Source organism: Entelurus aequoreus, linkage group LG18 (genome assembly GCF_033978785.1).
Source record: "Entelurus aequoreus isolate RoL-2023_Sb linkage group LG18, RoL_Eaeq_v1.1, whole genome shotgun sequence".
Classification (NCBI taxonomy): domain Eukaryota; kingdom Metazoa; phylum Chordata; class Actinopteri; order Syngnathiformes; family Syngnathidae; genus Entelurus; species Entelurus aequoreus.
The window spans coordinates 44,693,981-44,711,768 of NC_084748.1; the positions used below are offsets into that span (position 1 = coordinate 44,693,981).

General features: G+C 35.0%; 1 protein-coding gene across 3 annotated transcripts in view; it reads right to left on the minus strand.

Annotated features, from left to right (window-relative positions):
• The window catches only part of pax5 (paired box 5), a 240,272-nt gene that overhangs the window by 189,199 nt on the left and 33,285 nt on the right, over positions 1-17,788 (minus strand). For all 3 annotated transcript variants that reach the window (XM_062027220.1, XM_062027218.1, XM_062027219.1), the window contains one exon: positions 2,289-2,414. In XM_062027220.1, coding sequence (XP_061883204.1) covers positions 2,289-2,414 — 126 coding nt within the window. The remainder of the gene's footprint in view (positions 1-2,288; positions 2,415-17,788) is intronic.

Here is a 17,788-nt window from a genome sequence, read left to right on the forward strand (position 1 = left end):
AACTAATTAGATGACCATAACAACTAATTGGATGACCATAGTAACTAATCAGATGACCATAGCAACTAATTAGATGACTATAGTAACTAATTAGATGACCATAGCAACTAATTAGATGACCATAGCAACTAATTAGATGACCATAGCAACTAATTAGATGACCATAGCAACTAATTAGATGACCATAACAACTAATTAGATGACCATAACAACTAATTAGATGACCATAGCAACTAATTAGATGACCATAGTAACTAATTAGATGACCATAACAACTAATTAGATGACGAAAGTAACTAATCAGATGACCATAGTAACGAATCAGATGACCATAGTAACAAATTAGATGACCATAGCAACTAATTAGAGGACCATAGTAACTAATTAGATGACCATAGTAACTAATTAGTTGACCATACTAACTAATTAGATTACCATAGCAACTCATTAGATGACCATACCAACTAATCAGATGACCATAGTAACTAATTTGATGACCATAGTAACTAATTAGATTACCATAACAACTAATTAGATTACCATAACAACTAATTAGATGACCATAGCAACTAATTAGATGACCATAGTAACTAATTAGATGACCATAGTAACTAATTAGATGACCATAGTAACTAGTATATCGTGTGTGTGTGTGTGTGTGTGTGTGTGTGTGTGTGTGTGTGTGTGTGTGTGTGTGTGTGTGTGTGTGTGTGTGTGTGTGTGTGTGTGTGTGTGTGTGTGTGAGCCCCAAGTTCCAACATCTGGTCCCGTCTAATTTAGCGCAGGAGTCTGTCTTTGTGATGGCTTCTTAATGCCACTGAAAGCCGTGCAAAGAAATACAGTAGGTAGTGTACACCAGCACTGACACGCCATATTGATCGGGGGTTACGATCAATAGCAAACTTCCTCTCAGGCGCATCCCCAGCAGGGTGTGTGAATGAAGATGTTTTGGTGTCGTGCACGCTGGAAATGAGGGGGCTCCTCAAGCTATTGTGTCCATGTGGAAGTACATGTGTACACACACACACACACACACACACACACACACACACACACACACACACACACACACACACACACACACACACACACACACACACACACACACACACACACACACACACACACACACACACACACACACACACACACACACACACACACACACACACACACTTGTATTTGTTTCCTTCCTGAGACCTGAGAAAAATGCCTCCTTCTTTAGGACCAGCCTTTCTAGATATATAAAGATTAATATTGACAACATTAATATATACATACTATGCACGTATAAAAATTAGTTGGAATTTCACAAGAAAAAGGACACAATTTCACAGGAAAAACTTAGAATTTTGGCAGTATTATAATAAAAGTCGACATTTTACTCAACATTTTACAAGAAAAACTGAACATTTGTGCAATATTATGATAAAAGTTGGAATTTTACTCAAAGACAGTCTCAATTTTACAAGAAAAGCTTAGAATTTTGGCAACTTTATGAAGAACATTTTAATTTTACTCGACAAAATTTACAGCCTTATAAGAAAACTAACATTTTGGCAATATTATAATAATATTAAAAATTTTACTTGGCAAAATGATGACAAAAGTCATAATTTTACTCAAAAACTGTCACTGTTTTTACAAGAACAACAAAAATAATTTGGCAATATTGTGATAAAAGTCAGAATTTTTGATGACAAATGTCACCATTTTGCAGTAAAAAAGTAATACTTTTACATAAGAAAGTAATAATTTTACGAGAAAATATTGCAATATTACAGAAACAGAATGAATGTGAGAAATTGTTCCCAATTTTATAAGAAAAAAGTCGACACATTGTGAGAAAACGACTTAGTTAATTTTTTTATTTTTTGTTTGTAATTGTTTTTTTAATTGTCATTATTTACTTCAAGTTATTACAGTATGTCTCTAAAAACATATTTATTTTTGTGTTAATTTTGGCCAAAGGGGGCGCATTTCAATTTCTTACACACACTTGTTTCATATGTTGACCAGAGGGGGAGCACTTTTAAAAGCGACACACAGTCAATTAGAAAAATCCCTCCTTTTTGGGACCACCCTCATTTTGATAGATGTCACCACAAATGAGACATTCTCTATTAGATGCAATGTTATTGGGACCATGATTTATGTCATCACTTGTTCACACCTCCTCATATGGAAGATACTTTTCCTTCTTGGCGTCTCAAGAAGGGTACAAATACAAGAACACACACACACACACACACACGCTCACACACACACACACATACACGTGCGCTCACCTTCATCCCGCTTCCTCTTCCCAACGTCAGCGGCCGAGCTGATACCCAGAATGCCGCTGATTGAGTACGACGAGCCGGCAGAGTCATTGGTCACAGCAGGAACCTGCGTGGCGGCCACTGATGTTGCTGGAAACAAATCACGCAAGAAAGTTCCTTTTCAGTTGTAGTCTTAGTGCACAGGTGTCACACTCAATCTGATTCCCCCCCTCATCGTTTTGTTACAAACATTGTTGTAGTCAAAACATAAATAACTCAATTAGGGTTTTTCACTTGCGATACAGATATATATATATACAGTATATATACAGTATATACACACACATATATAGAATAGAATAGAAAGTACTTTATTGATCCCTGGAGGAAATTCAGCATCACAGTTCGCTCACAATAGACAACAAACACTTGGGTGTTTTTTACATGTGAATAATATAAATACATTATACTTTTACAGTACATGTACAGTCAAAAAGAACATATGCATTATACATAGTATATACATATATGTATATATACATAATATATATATATACTTACATACATTTATATACATATATATATACACACACATATATACATGCATATATATATACACACATACATATATATACACACATACACAAATATATATACATTTATACACACACACACACACACACACACACACACACACACACACATATATATATATATATATATATATATATATATATATATATATATATATATATATATATATATATATATATATATATATATATATATATATATATATATATATATATATATATATATATATATATATATATATATATATATATATACACACACATACATACACACACACATATATATATGTACATATATACACATATATATATACAAATATAAATACATACATACATACATATATACATATTATATATACACATATATATATACATACATACATACATATATAAATAGATACATATATACACACATACATATACAGTATATACATATTATATATACACATATATATATACATACATATGTACATATATAAATAGATACATATATACACACACACATATACAGTATATACATATATACACATACATATATATACATATATAAATACATACATACATACATATATATACATATTATATATACGCATATATATATACATACATATATACATATATAAATAGATACATATATACACACATACATATACAGTATATACTTATATACTCACATACATATATATATACAGTACATATATACACATACATATATACACACACATACATATACAGTATATACATATATACACACATACATATATATATACATATATACACATACATATATACACACATATACATATATACACACATACATATACACACACACATACATATATACATATATAAGTATATATACAGTGCAGGCCAAAAGTTTGGACACACCTTCCTTCTCCTTCAGTGCGTTTTGTTTTTTTCCATGACTATTTACATTGTAGATTGTCACTGAAGGCATCAAAACTATGAATGAACACATGTGGAGTTATGTACTTAACAAAAAAAGGTGAAATAACTGAAAACATGTTTTATATTCTAGTTTCTTCAAAATAGCCACTCTTTGCTCTGATTACTGCTTTGCACACTCTTGGCATTCTCTGGATGAGCTTCAAGCACACCTGTGAAGTGAAAACTATTTCAGGTGACTACCTCCTGAAGCTCATCGAGAGAATGCCAGGAGTCGGCAAAATGTCCCGGAAAACCAGGAATTCTGGGAAATCCGGCATATTTTAAAAAATATTTTGGGGGAAACTCAGTCGAGCCAAACGTTGTGATATTTGAACAGTTCCGAAGGCTGTGGAGCGCAATAATAATAAATAGATGATTTTCTGGTGTACAAAATTTTTGTGTGAATGCTTGGACACTCACGCAATAATAATAATAATAATAATAATAATACAAATATGACTTTTTGGAGTAGAATCTTATATATGTGAATGCTTGGACACTCACAATGATAATAATAATAATAATAATAAAAAGATGACTTTTTGGTGTAGAATCTTATTGCTTGGACACTCACACAATAATAATAATAAATAAATAAATGACTTTTTTAGTGTAGAATCTTTTTGTGTGAATGCTTGGACACTCACAAAATAATAATATTAATACAAATATGACTTTTTGGTGTAGAATCTTATTGTGTGAATGCTTGGACACTCACAATAATAATAATGATACAAATATGACTTTTTGGAGTATAATCTTATATGTGGGAATGCTTGGACACTCACATAATAATAATAAGAAATATTACTTTTTGGAGTAGAATCTTATATGTGTGAATGCTTGGACACAAACACAATAATAATAATAATGATAATAATACAAATATGACTCTTTGGAGTAGAATCTTGTGTGAATGCTTGGACACTCACATAATAATAAGAAATTTTACTTTTTGGAGTAGAATCTTATATGTGTGAATGCTTGGACACGCACACAATAATAATAATACAAATATGACTCTTTGGAGTAGAATCTTAGATGTGTGAATGCTTGGAGAATCACACAATAATACAAATATGAAATTTTGGTGTAGAATCTTACATGTGTGAATGATTGGACGCTCACACAATAATAATAATACAAATATGACTTTTTGAAGTATAATCTTATTGAGTGAATGCTTGGACACTCATACAATAATAATAATAATAATAATAAAAATATGACTTTTTGGAGTAGAATCTTACATATGTGAATGCTTGGACACTCACACAATAATAATAATAATAAGACTGTTTGGTGTAGAATATTATGTGTGAATTTTTGGACACTTACACAATAATAATAATAATAATACAAATATGACTTTTTGGAGTAGAATCTTATATATGTGAATGCTTGGACACTCACAATGATAATAATAATAATAATAATAATAATACAAATATGACTTTTTGGAGTAGAATCTTATATGTGTGAATGCTTGGACACTCACACAATAATAATAATAATAATAATAAAAATATGACTTTTTGGAGTAGAATCTTATATGTGTGAATGCTTGGACACTCACACAATAATAATATTAATACAAATATGACTTTTCGGAGTAAAATCTTATATGTGTGAATGCTTGGACACTCACACAATAATAATAATAATAATAATAATAATACAAATATTACTTTTTGAAGTATAATCTTATTGAGTGAATGCTTGGACACTCACACAATAATAATAATAATAATAATAATATAATAATAATAATAATAATAATAATATGACTTTTTGGAGTAGAGTCATATGTGTGAATACTTGGACACTAACACAATAGTAATAATAATAATAATAATAATAATAATACAAATATGACTTTTTGGAGTATAATCTTATTGAGTGAATGCTTGGACACTCTCACACACAAAAAAATAATAATAATAATAATATGACTTTTTGGAGTAGAATCTTATGTGTGAATGCTTGGACACTCACACAATAATAATAATAATAATAATAATAATAATACAAATATTACTTTTTGAAGTATAATCTTATTTAGTGAATGCTTGGACACTCACACAATAATAATAATAATAATAATAATAATATAATAATAATAATAATAATAATATGACTTTTTGGAGTAGAGTCATATGTGTGAATGCTTGGACACTAACACAATAATAATAATAATAATAATAATAATAATAATAATACAAATATGACTTTTTGGAGTATAATCTTATTGAGTGAATGCTTGGACACTCACACACAAAAAAAAAAAAAAACAATAATATGACTTTTTGGAGTAGAATCTTATGTGTAAATGCTTGGACACACATAATAATAATAATAATAATAATAATAATAATAATAATAATAATAATAATAATGAGAAGAAGCAGAAGAATAAGACTTTTTGGTGTAGAATATTTGTGTGAATTATTGGACACTTACACAATAATAATAATAATAATAATACAAATATGACTTTTTGGAGTAGAATTTTATATGTGTGAATGCTGGACACTCCCAAATAATAATAATAATAAACATATTACTTTTTGGAGTAGAATCTTATATGTGTGAATGCGTGGACACTCACACAATATTATTAATAATAATAATAAATAGATGACTTTTTGGAGTTAAATCTTATATGTGTGAATGCTTGGACACTCACACAATAATAATAATAAATAGATGACTTTTTGGTGTACAATCTTATTGTGTAAATGCTTGGACACACAATAATAATAATAATAATAATAAAAGTAAATTGATGACTTTTTGGAGTAGAATCTTATATGTGTGAATGCTTGAACACTCACAATAATAACGAGACAGTTTTTGAACGGCTCCTTAAGATCTGACTCCCTTTGAGGCCGTCACTCAGGCCTGGTCTCCTTATCTGTGGCCTGTATATAAGCAGGCAAGGGGCTGAGTGACAGTACGGTGTCCCACGAGGGACAGAAAGGTGTGAAGACAGACATCCTAATCCTCTCTCCCAGCAGACCCCCGCCACCCACACAACACAACAAGACAAGAACAAACAGGGGAAGTTAATAATAATCAGAAGAATAATAACAATAAAAAATAAACTACACAAAACAAACCGGAAGCTCAGGCTGCTTTCAGTCTGTTCCTGAAGTGATAATGAATGCATATCCCATCACTTCATTTAGCACTTCAATTATCTGATTTTCCTTTCTCTTTTTCTCTCACCTCTGTTTTCTTTTCTTTTCTTTTTTTTTTTTTATCAGAACATAATGCTTTTAGTCTGCAAATCCAAACGTTCAATTTTCCGCCCGGGAGTGGGAGCCGTTTATCTGGATAATCTGCCAAAGCGTGTGAGCGTAGAAAGTGCGGAGGAGGGGGCGGTGCGTACGAAATTAATTTAGATTAATAGACAATGTGCGATTGTGGAGATATGACACGCACTGAAACACAATCCCACGCCTGCTGGGGCGGGGGGGCTCTCATATTTATTTTCAACTCAGATAGTCATCAAATAGAAGTCATTATGCGGCGCTTATATACATACTGTATATTGCCTCATTCTATGGTAGCCATTAGGCTTGCAAAATTCCGGGAATATTCAAAATTGTAAACTTTCCATGGGAATTAATATATGGGAATTAAAATATGGGAATTAACGGGAATTAATGGAAAAATAATGGGAATAAACATTGAATGCAACATGCTAGATCTTGCAGCATGATTATTAGCTAAAACAACCTGATTTAATGCAAATTCAGTAGTTCAACCCTTCACTGTGCATTCCTCAATCACATGCCCAGATAATTCCCAGCATGCTACACACTACAGGCCACACTAGTATTTGAGCCCAGGGACTTCATCCAGTCAGGTAAGTGTTGATGATAAAACTGGGGTAAATATATTTGATATATGGTATTTAAGTGTAATAGAGGTGTAATTGCATGTTACTGTATGACTAGGGCAGTGTTTTTCAACCACTGTGCTGTGGCACTATACAGTCTGGTATGCCATGGGAGATTATCTAATTTCACCTACTTGGGTTAAAAATAGTTTTTGCAAACCAGTAATTGTAGTCTGCAAATGATGTGTTGTTGTTGAGTGTCGGTGCTGTCTAAAGCTCGGCAGAGTAACTGTGTAATACTCTTCCATATCAGTAGGTGGTAGCAGGTAGATAATAGCGTTGTAGGTGTCGGAAACAGCGGGAGGCAGGGTGCAGGTAAAAAGGTATCTAATGCTTAAACCAAAAATAAACAAAAGGTGAGTGTCCCTAAGAAAAGGCATTGAAGCTTAGGGAAGGCTATGCAGAACGAAACTAAAACTGAACTGACTACAAAGTAAACAAAAACAGAATGCTGGACGACAGCAAAGACTTACTGTGGAGCAAAGACGGCGTCCACAAAGTACATCCGAACATGACATGACAATCAACAATGTCCCCACAAAGAAGGATGAAAACAACTGAAATATTCTTGATTGCTAAAACAAAGTAGATGCGGGGAATATCGCTCAAAGGAAAACATGAAACTGCTGCAGGAAAATACCCCCCAAAAAAACAAAAAGCCACCAAAACAAGAACTAAAACACTAGAGCTATATTGATGCATGCTTGGTTATGCTTTAAAGTCAGATCCAACAATTGTGACAACGACCTTTTACTGTCAACTGAGTTTCGTTTTTTAATGATTTCTGCTGGTGGTGAGCCTACGCATTTTTTCAACGCTAAAAATGTGCCTTGGCTCAAAAAAGATCGAAAAACACTGGACTAGAGTACTCCAGCATACCAATATCTCTAACTAGCTAGGTTTATGTACCACCACAGTCTCATAATGAACCGAAAATATTTCTCCGTTAGCCGTGATGCTAATTTTCTCTATGTTAAATCCCATTCATTTATGCTAACAACGTTAGCTATCCGACTTGACCTTTTTTTTGTGATCTGTAAAGCAAATACTAAATCAAAAGGTGTAGTTTCCTCTGCCTTCTGTTCTTCTATCCATTCTGTTGCCATACAAGAATGTAGGTTATAGTTTGATTTAGCATGCTGATTGAGTGTTCATGTATTCATCTAGCCTATTTCTATTCATTTGTCCATCAGTAAAATATTTTTAAAGACTACTCCAATTGTTTAGCTGACTATATCTGTGTGTGGCATTGCATTAGTGTTTTACAAGAATGAATAAATACAAAGAGAATAATGTCACGTACACCATCTGATGTGTGGAGACATTTCACCCCAACCAATGTAGGCGGAAAGGCTGTGTACATTTGCAAATACTGTGCAAAGAGCTACGTCAAAAATGCCACAAAGATGCAGCAGCACATAGACAAGTGCCCAATAATATATCATTATTGTAATTCCCCATTCATTCCCATATATTCCCATTCATTCCCATATATTCCCATTCATTCCCATATATTCCCATTCATTTCCACATATTCCCATTCATTTCCACATATTCCCATGGACGGTGTCCAACTTTGAATAATCCAAAAATGGTCCATATTTCCAAACTTCCCGAGCTTAACTTCCCGTGGTAAATTTCCGGAAAGTTTCCGGAAATTTACCGGAAACTTTCCACCCCTTTGTAACCCTAGTAGTAGAGATGTCCGATAATGGCTTTTTTGCTGATATACCCGATATTCCAAAATAGTCCAACTCTTAATTACCGATTCCGATATCAACTGATACCGATATATACAGTCGTGGAATGAACACATTATTATGCCTAATTTTGTTGTGATGCCCCGCTGGATGCATTAAACAATGTAACAAGGTTTTCCAAAATAAATCAACTCAAGTTATGGAAAAAAAGTCCCAACATGGCACTGCCATATTTATTATTGAAGTCACAAAGTGCATTACTTTTTTTTAACATGCCTCAAAACAGCAGCTTGGAATTTGCACATACATTGCATAGAAATTAGGAATTAATGAAAATGAGTAAAATTAACTGTTAAAGGTTAGTACTACTAGTGGACCAGCAGCGCGCACAATCATGTGTGCTTACGGACTGTATCCCTTGCTACGGAGCCCCTAAAGGGACATAGGGGAAAACATTAATTTTTTTTTTTCTATTTTTAAAAAAAAATTTTTTTAGACATGTATCTCGTGCGCACGAGAAACTTTTTATAAAGTTATAAAAAAAAAAAAGTTATTTTTTTTATTTTTTTTATTTTAATTTAATTTTTTTTTAGACATGTATCTCGTGCGCACAAGAAACATTCTCATGCGCACGAGAAATATATATATATATATATATATAAATATATATACACATATATACATTGTCTTTATGTTCCAGCGAGTTAATCCGTTTTGTCATTTAACATCAATTAACATTGATGTTCATCAACATTTAACATTGTCACGTTATCGATGGGAAAATTCATTTTTAGACAATATGATTTGCCTGAGCGGCTAGGAGACACCGAGAGTAACAAGCGGTATGAAATGGATTAAAAAGGAAAGCTAAAATTTAAAATTAAAAAAATTTAAAAATAATTAAAACACTTTTGTTTTTAACTTGGGACTTCCCATGGGCCGGATTTTGGATGCTGGGGGGCCGGATCCGGCCCGCGGGCCGTTGTTTGGGGACCCCTGTTTTAGGGGCTCCGTACCTTGCAGACTGTATTGATATATATTGATATATAATGTAGGAACCAGAATATTAATAACAGAAAGAAACAACCCTTTTGTGTGAATGAGTGTAAATGGGGGAGGGAGGTTTTTTGGGTTGGTGTACTAATTGTAAGTGTATCTTGTGTTTATGTTAATTTAATTTAAAAAAAATGTTAAAATTTTTTTTAAAAATGATACCGATAATTTCCGATATTACATTTTAAAGCATTTATCGGCCGATAATATCGGCCTACATCTCTACCTAGTAGCGATTAATCCATTTTCAGATTAATCGCGATTCTTCTTAATGGATTAAAAAAAATATATATATATATATATATATATATTTTTTTAACATTCTGTCCTGTCTAGCCACTCAGGCAAATCATATTGTTGATGTAGATCAGGGGTGTCCGAACTACGGCTCGCGGGCCAAATGAGTCTTCAATTTGCCCCGCGGGACAGCGAGAATTCAGTAAACAATGGCGTGAAGCGGCGTATTCATAACGTATGCATGAATACGTATGATTGCTGCCATTTTGTCGCCATCTGGAGGCCAACAAAATCCCCTAAAACAGAGGTGTCAAACTCATTTTACATCGGGGGCCACACGGAGAAAAAATCTACTCCCAAATCACGGCACGATAACTTAAAAATAAAGACAACTTCAGATTGTTGTCTTTGTTTAAAAATAGAACAAGCTTATCTGAAATTGTACAAATAATAATGTTGTTGGGCTTTTTTTTACACCCACATGTTGCGGTTAATAGTATTCTATCTTTATTTGTCGTTATTTATATTTTCTAAATAAATGTGATAATATTCATCAGTCAAGTCATTGGTGTTCATTTTCAATCTATCAAGATAAAAAAAAAGTATATCAAAATCAAATTACAGTACATAATTACGTACATTTGACACCCCTGACCTAAACATTCATTGTACTTTCGAGGAAAGTAGCAAAGCATTTACCTATACGACCCAATCCAAACAACCTTTCCTATAGTCACAATGCAGAAAATAAAATATAAAAATCAACAAACACAAAGACTCAACAAACATGGTCACACATAACACAACCTGCTTATTGGACTTTGTGGACATGATAAAAAAACATCCAATCAACAATAAAAAAAAAATCTAAATGACACCCATTTAAAGCTATTACAATGCATGCTGGGAAAAAAATGTTAAACACTATCCACACCTATCGATGTTTGGCACATTTTAGCTGCTTGATATTTCTATATGTGTACATATGTACATATATGTACATATGTACATATATGCATATATGTATATATGTACATATATACATATATGTACATATATACATATGTACATCAGTGGCGTGCGGTCACTAGAGGCAGGGGAGGCGGGGCCTCACCTGCCATCATGGAAAGAAAAAAAAAAGTAAAAAGAAAAAAAATGTATTAAATTGTTATATGTATCCAGTGATTATACTAAAGTTATTTTCCATTTAACTTCACCAGTTTTAGATTATTTTTATTTTTATTTTCACATTTGCCGTTCAAATACTGAGAAGAGACGGTGCGGTGATCAGCAGCCAGTTGAGGCACGTCACTGCGTTGTGCCTCAACATGGATTGTGCACAATGACTCGGCTAACTGCTGAGCGGCTGTGCAGTGAGACTGTATTGCTATATGAATTATATTATACATTTCCATAGTTGAGTTAGCTGAGGTATATAATGTACAGTGTATTTTGTCAACAACTGTATGTGTGTAACATATTTATTGTGCTGAGCGATCATAAAACTGGAGGCTCGTCTCATAACCCCGCCTCCTGGTGCCAAGCACCTCCGCCGCAGAATGCGCCGCCCGACGGGAGCGCCGCGGCCACACCAACCAAAGCCCACACCCAAACCCTCCACGTGCAAGACCGAATCCACCCAAAAAAAGTCACTTAACAAGAAGCCAAAAAGTGCAAAAACAACAATGCTCGCGCGGCGCGCCGGAGGAGCCGTGAACAGTGACACAACATTAGGTACACCTGCAGACAGCAGCGCGGATTTCATATTTCATTCATTCACAACTCTTCCAACACGAACACCACTGCTCCCGCACTTATAAGTAAAGGTAAGACCATAATAACGTTGTTTTTTATTAAATGTGCTTTTTTGTGTGCTACAATTTGTAAGTGTAAAGTTAAAGTTAAGTATACCAATGATCAGGGGCGCCGCTAGGGATTTTGGGCCCCATAAAAAGAATATTTACAGGACACCCATTATTTTTTCTGTATTATAATTTCATCATCATTAGGGGCCTCTCTGGGCCCTCCTCCATCATGGGCCCCTAGAATCCGTCTCCTTTACCCCCCCTTTTCGGTGCCCCTGCCAATGATTGTCACACACACACTAGGTGTGGTGAAATTTGTCCTCTGCATTTGACCCATCCCCTTGTTCACCCCCTGGGAGGTGAGGGGAGCAGTGGGCAGCAGCGGCGCCGTGCCTGGGAATCATTTTTGGTGATTTAACCCCCAATTCCAACCCTTGATGCTGAGTGCCAAGCAGGGAAGAATGCTGGTATGAGCTTTTAAACATTACCCGTTAACAGCTGCCAATCAAATGGTGAATAAGATACTATTTAGGGTTCATATGTTTGTAAATCTGACTGTGATGATGCAGTGCCTCACCTGACATGAACCTCACCGCACGCCACTGATGTACATATATACATATATGTATATATGTACAAAAAAAATATGTATATATGTAAATATATACATATATGTACATATATACATATATTTACATATGTACATATACGTATATATGTACATATACATATGTATACATATGTATATGTGCATATGTACGTATATACATATATGTACATATATACAGTATGTACAAAACACAAAACCAGTAAAGTTGTCAGTACGTTGTGTAAATGGTAAATAAAATAAATCCTTTTTAACTTATATTCAATTGAATAGACTGCAAAGACAAGATATTTCATGTTCAAACTGAGAAACTTAATTTTTTTTTGGCAAATAATAATTAACTTAGAATTTAATGGCAGCAACACATTGCAAAAAAGTTGTCACAGGGGCATTTTTACCACTGTGTTACATGGCCTTTCCTTTTAACAACACTCAGTAAAGGTTTGGGAACTGAGGAGACACATTTTTTAAGCTTCTCAGGTGGAATTCTTTCCCATTCTTGCTTGATGTACAGCTTAAGTTGTTCAACAGTCCGGGGGTCTCCGTTGTGGTATTTTAGGCTTCATAATGCGCCACACATTTTCAATGGGAGACAGGTCTGGACTACAGGCAGGCCAGTCTAGTACCCGCACTCTTTTCCTATGAAGCCACGTTGATGTAACACGTGGCTTGGCATTGTCTTGCTGAAATAAGCAGGGGCGTCCATGGTAACGTTGCTTGGATGGCAACATATGTTGCTCCAAAACCTGTATGTACCTTTCAGCATTAATGGTGCCTTCACAGATGTGTAAGTTACCCATGTCTTGGGCACTAATACACCCCCATACCATCACGCATGCTGGCTTTTACACTTTGCGCCTATAACAATCCGGATGGTTCTTTTCCTCTTTGGTCCGGAGGACACGACGTCCACAGTTTCCAAAAACAATTTGAAATGTGGACTCGTCAGACCACAGAACACTTTTCCACTTTGCATCAGTCCATCTTAGATGACCTCGGGCCCAGCAAAGCCGGCGGCGTTTCTGGGTGTTGTTGATAAATGGCTTTCACTTTGCATAGTAGAGTTTTAACTGGCACTTACAGATGTAGCGAAGAACTGTAGTTACTGACAGTGGTTTTCTGAAGTGTTCCTGATCCCATGTGGTGATATCCTTTACACACTGATGTCGCTTTTTGATGCAGTACCGCCTGAGGGATCGAAGGTCACGGGCATTCAATGTTGGTTTCCGCTTACGTGTAGTGATTTCTCCAGATGATATTGCGGACCGTAGATGGTGAAACCCCTAAATTCCTTGCAATAGCTGGTTGAGAAATGTTGTTCTTAAACTGTTCAAAAATTTGCTCACGCATTTGTTGACAAAGTGGTGACCCTCACCTCATCCTTGTTTGTGAATGACTGAGCATTTCATGGAAGCTGCTTTTATACCCAATCATGGCACCCACCTGTTCCCAATTAGCCTGTTCACCTGTGGGATGTTCCAAATAAGTGTTTGATGAGCATTCCTCAGTCTTTTTTGCCACTTGTGCCAGCTTTTTTGAAACATGTTGCAGGCATCAAATTCCAAATGAGCTAATATTTGCAAACAATAACAAAGTTTTCCAGTTTGAACATTAAATATGTTGTCTTTGCAGTCTATTCAATTGAATATAAGTTGAAAAGGATTAGCAAATCATTGTATTCTGTTTTTATTTACCATTTACACAACGTGACAACTTCACTGGTTTTGGGGTTTGTATAAATATCGTTACTTTGCATGTAGTCGCATGTACTCTGTTTTCCAAATTTTTAAAGCCCAAGTGTTGGATACTTCTCCTGTTGCCTTATTGGTATTTGACTTTATTAAATGTTTGGGTAGAATTTTATTAAACTATTTTTGGACAAAGGAGGATTCACAACCTTATCTTTTTGAGGCTGAATATACGGAGGATGAACAGTTTGGTTGGAGAAGCGAGCACAAAGGCAGAGTGAGACGTCGGAGCAGACGGAAGCCGAGAGAGGGAGGTGAAAGTGACTCTAAGCTACAAAATGTGTGGGGGAAAAAATTCAGTCTAAGCCTGGGCCCCTGGAGAGGGGGTCCAGACTGAGGCCAAGGAAGAAAAACAAAACTCATAGCCATAGCACACATACAAATGTGTGTGAGAGGGAAACATCAAAGAACACAAAGGACATTAAAGACATTAAAAAAAATAAAATGAAATTAAAAATTTACACTGTGGAGGCCATTGTCTGCTGGGGTCGGGGGAGCATGGCCAGGGACAGGAGCAGACCCAACAAAGCAACCAATCATATTGTTCATGTTTTTCACTCACTACAGATTGGTGTCTTCTCGCATTGTGTTGTGCATTACAAACTCGAACGCGTTTCGTGTCGTCGTAGAAGCTAGCTTATCTCTTGCCATCGTTAGCTTCTACAGCTAATACCGTAGCACGCCGATGTGTTAGTACGCTAGAAAAAGAGTTCCTTGGTGTTCACTCTTACAATAATGTCGCTATAGCTTGGTTATTATGCAGGTTACGGAACGTAAATAAAGTTTTGTTGACGTTTGAATGCATTTTAAAGTAATTTAGACATAGAATTGATATGCTACCATTATCTGCATTGTTAGCCACCAAGAACTAGCCGATTTTTACACGCTAGAATGCAAAAAAAAAAACTAAAAACTTTTGTCTTCTTGTCTCTCGTTATGATTGCGAACGGAAAAAAGTGCAGTTCCCCTTTAATTCACGTCCAAAGGACCGGACTTACTGGAGTGTACGTGAACAGTTCAAATATTGAAATTGAGTGTAAACATGGAATTCCCCCTTGCGTTACATATTAATGTTGTTCATCGACTTCTTATGTTTCATTCAAAATCCAACCCAACATTTCATTTGTAACGACGGCAGAAGAATTGATCTGAAGAATGTCTGACGGCCCCTTTAAGGTGCAATCATCATCCTTTTAATCACTCCTGGTATGAATGTCTTGGTATTGTTTGTAATATTAATAGTCACAGGTCCATAATACGATATAATGTTCTAAATGTGCATGTTTACCACTCTATAATGCAGTGTTTTTCCAACCTATTTTGAGCCAAGGCGCATTTTTTTTCTTTGAAAAAATCCGGGGGCCCATCATTAGCAGAAATCATTAAAAAACGAAACTCCGTAGACAATTAAAAGTTGTTATCGCAATTGTTGGATATGAATTTAAACCACAACCAAGCATGCATGACTATAGCTCTTGTCTCAAAGTAGGTGTACTGTCACCACCTGTCACATCACGCCGTGACTTATTTTGAGTTTTTTGCTGGTTTTTTTGGTGTTTTGCGCTCCTATTTTGGTGGCTTTTCCTGTTTAGTTGGTATTTTCCTGTAGCAGTTTCATGTCTTCCTTTGGAGCCATATTCCCCGCACCAATCAAGAATATTTCAGTAGTTTTTTATCCTTCTTTGTGGGGACATTGTCGATTGTCATGTCATGTTCGGATGCACTTTTGCGGACGCCGTCTTTGCTCCACAGTAAGTCTTTGCTGTCGTCCAGCATTCTGTTTTTGTTTACTTTGTAGCCAGTTAAACGGGTTATACCTTTTCAAATGTATTAGTACTCATTATTTCCACATTCACCCATTCATTAACACACTGATGGCGGGAGCTGCAGTGCAAGGCCCTAAACCAGGGGTGTCAAACTCAAATACAGAGTGGGCCAAAATTTTAAACTGAACAAAGCCGCGGGCCAAGGTTGAACAAATTAACCTTTTAATAGGGACCCAAACAAGTTTTGCATTGAATATTGAACAAGCAAGGCTTATACAACTTTATAGCGACATGCAAAATCGAGTTTCAAATAATAATAATAATAATCAAAAAATATCAATGGCATATCAAATACAATTTAAATAAAAATGTAATGCCTCTTTTCTATTTGCAACCTTCTGAGGTAAATATCAACATTAACTTTTTCCACAGGCTAATAAATTTGAAAATAAAATAATGAATAAACCAACCACTCAGGACTTTAAACTGCTCAGTCTGCAACACACTGATCTAATCTGATGTGCCCAAGCCAGATACCTGCCATCTTTTCTTGGATGCTAGTTCATTAATGTCGGGGCTCAGGCTTTGAGCTGAGGCAACCTTCATTATCGAACGAAGGTGTGAATCAGTCATTATATCTCATAGTCATACTTGCCAACCTTGAGACCTCCGATACCGGGAGGTGGGGGGGTGGGCGGGGTCGGGGGTGGGGCGGGGCCGTGGTTGGGGGCGTGGTTAAGAGGGGAATATATTTAAGCTAGAATTCACCAACTCAAGTATTTCATATATATATATATATATATACATATATATATATATATATATGTATGAAATACTTGACTTTCAGTGAATTCTAGCTATATATATATATATATATATATATATATATATATATATATATATATATATATTTTATTATACATAGAAATAAAAGAAATACTTGAATTTCAGTGTTCTGCAGACTATCCAGTAGATGGCAGTATTGTCCTGATTAAGAGTGTCACAACATTGCTGTTTACGGCAGACTAACTGCTTTACGGTAGACTAAACGTGACGTGTGTTGTTGTGTGTTGTTACCGCGCTGGGAGGACGTTAATGAAACTGCCTAACAATAAACCCACATAAGAAACCAAGAACTCGCCCTCGATCATTCTACAGTTATG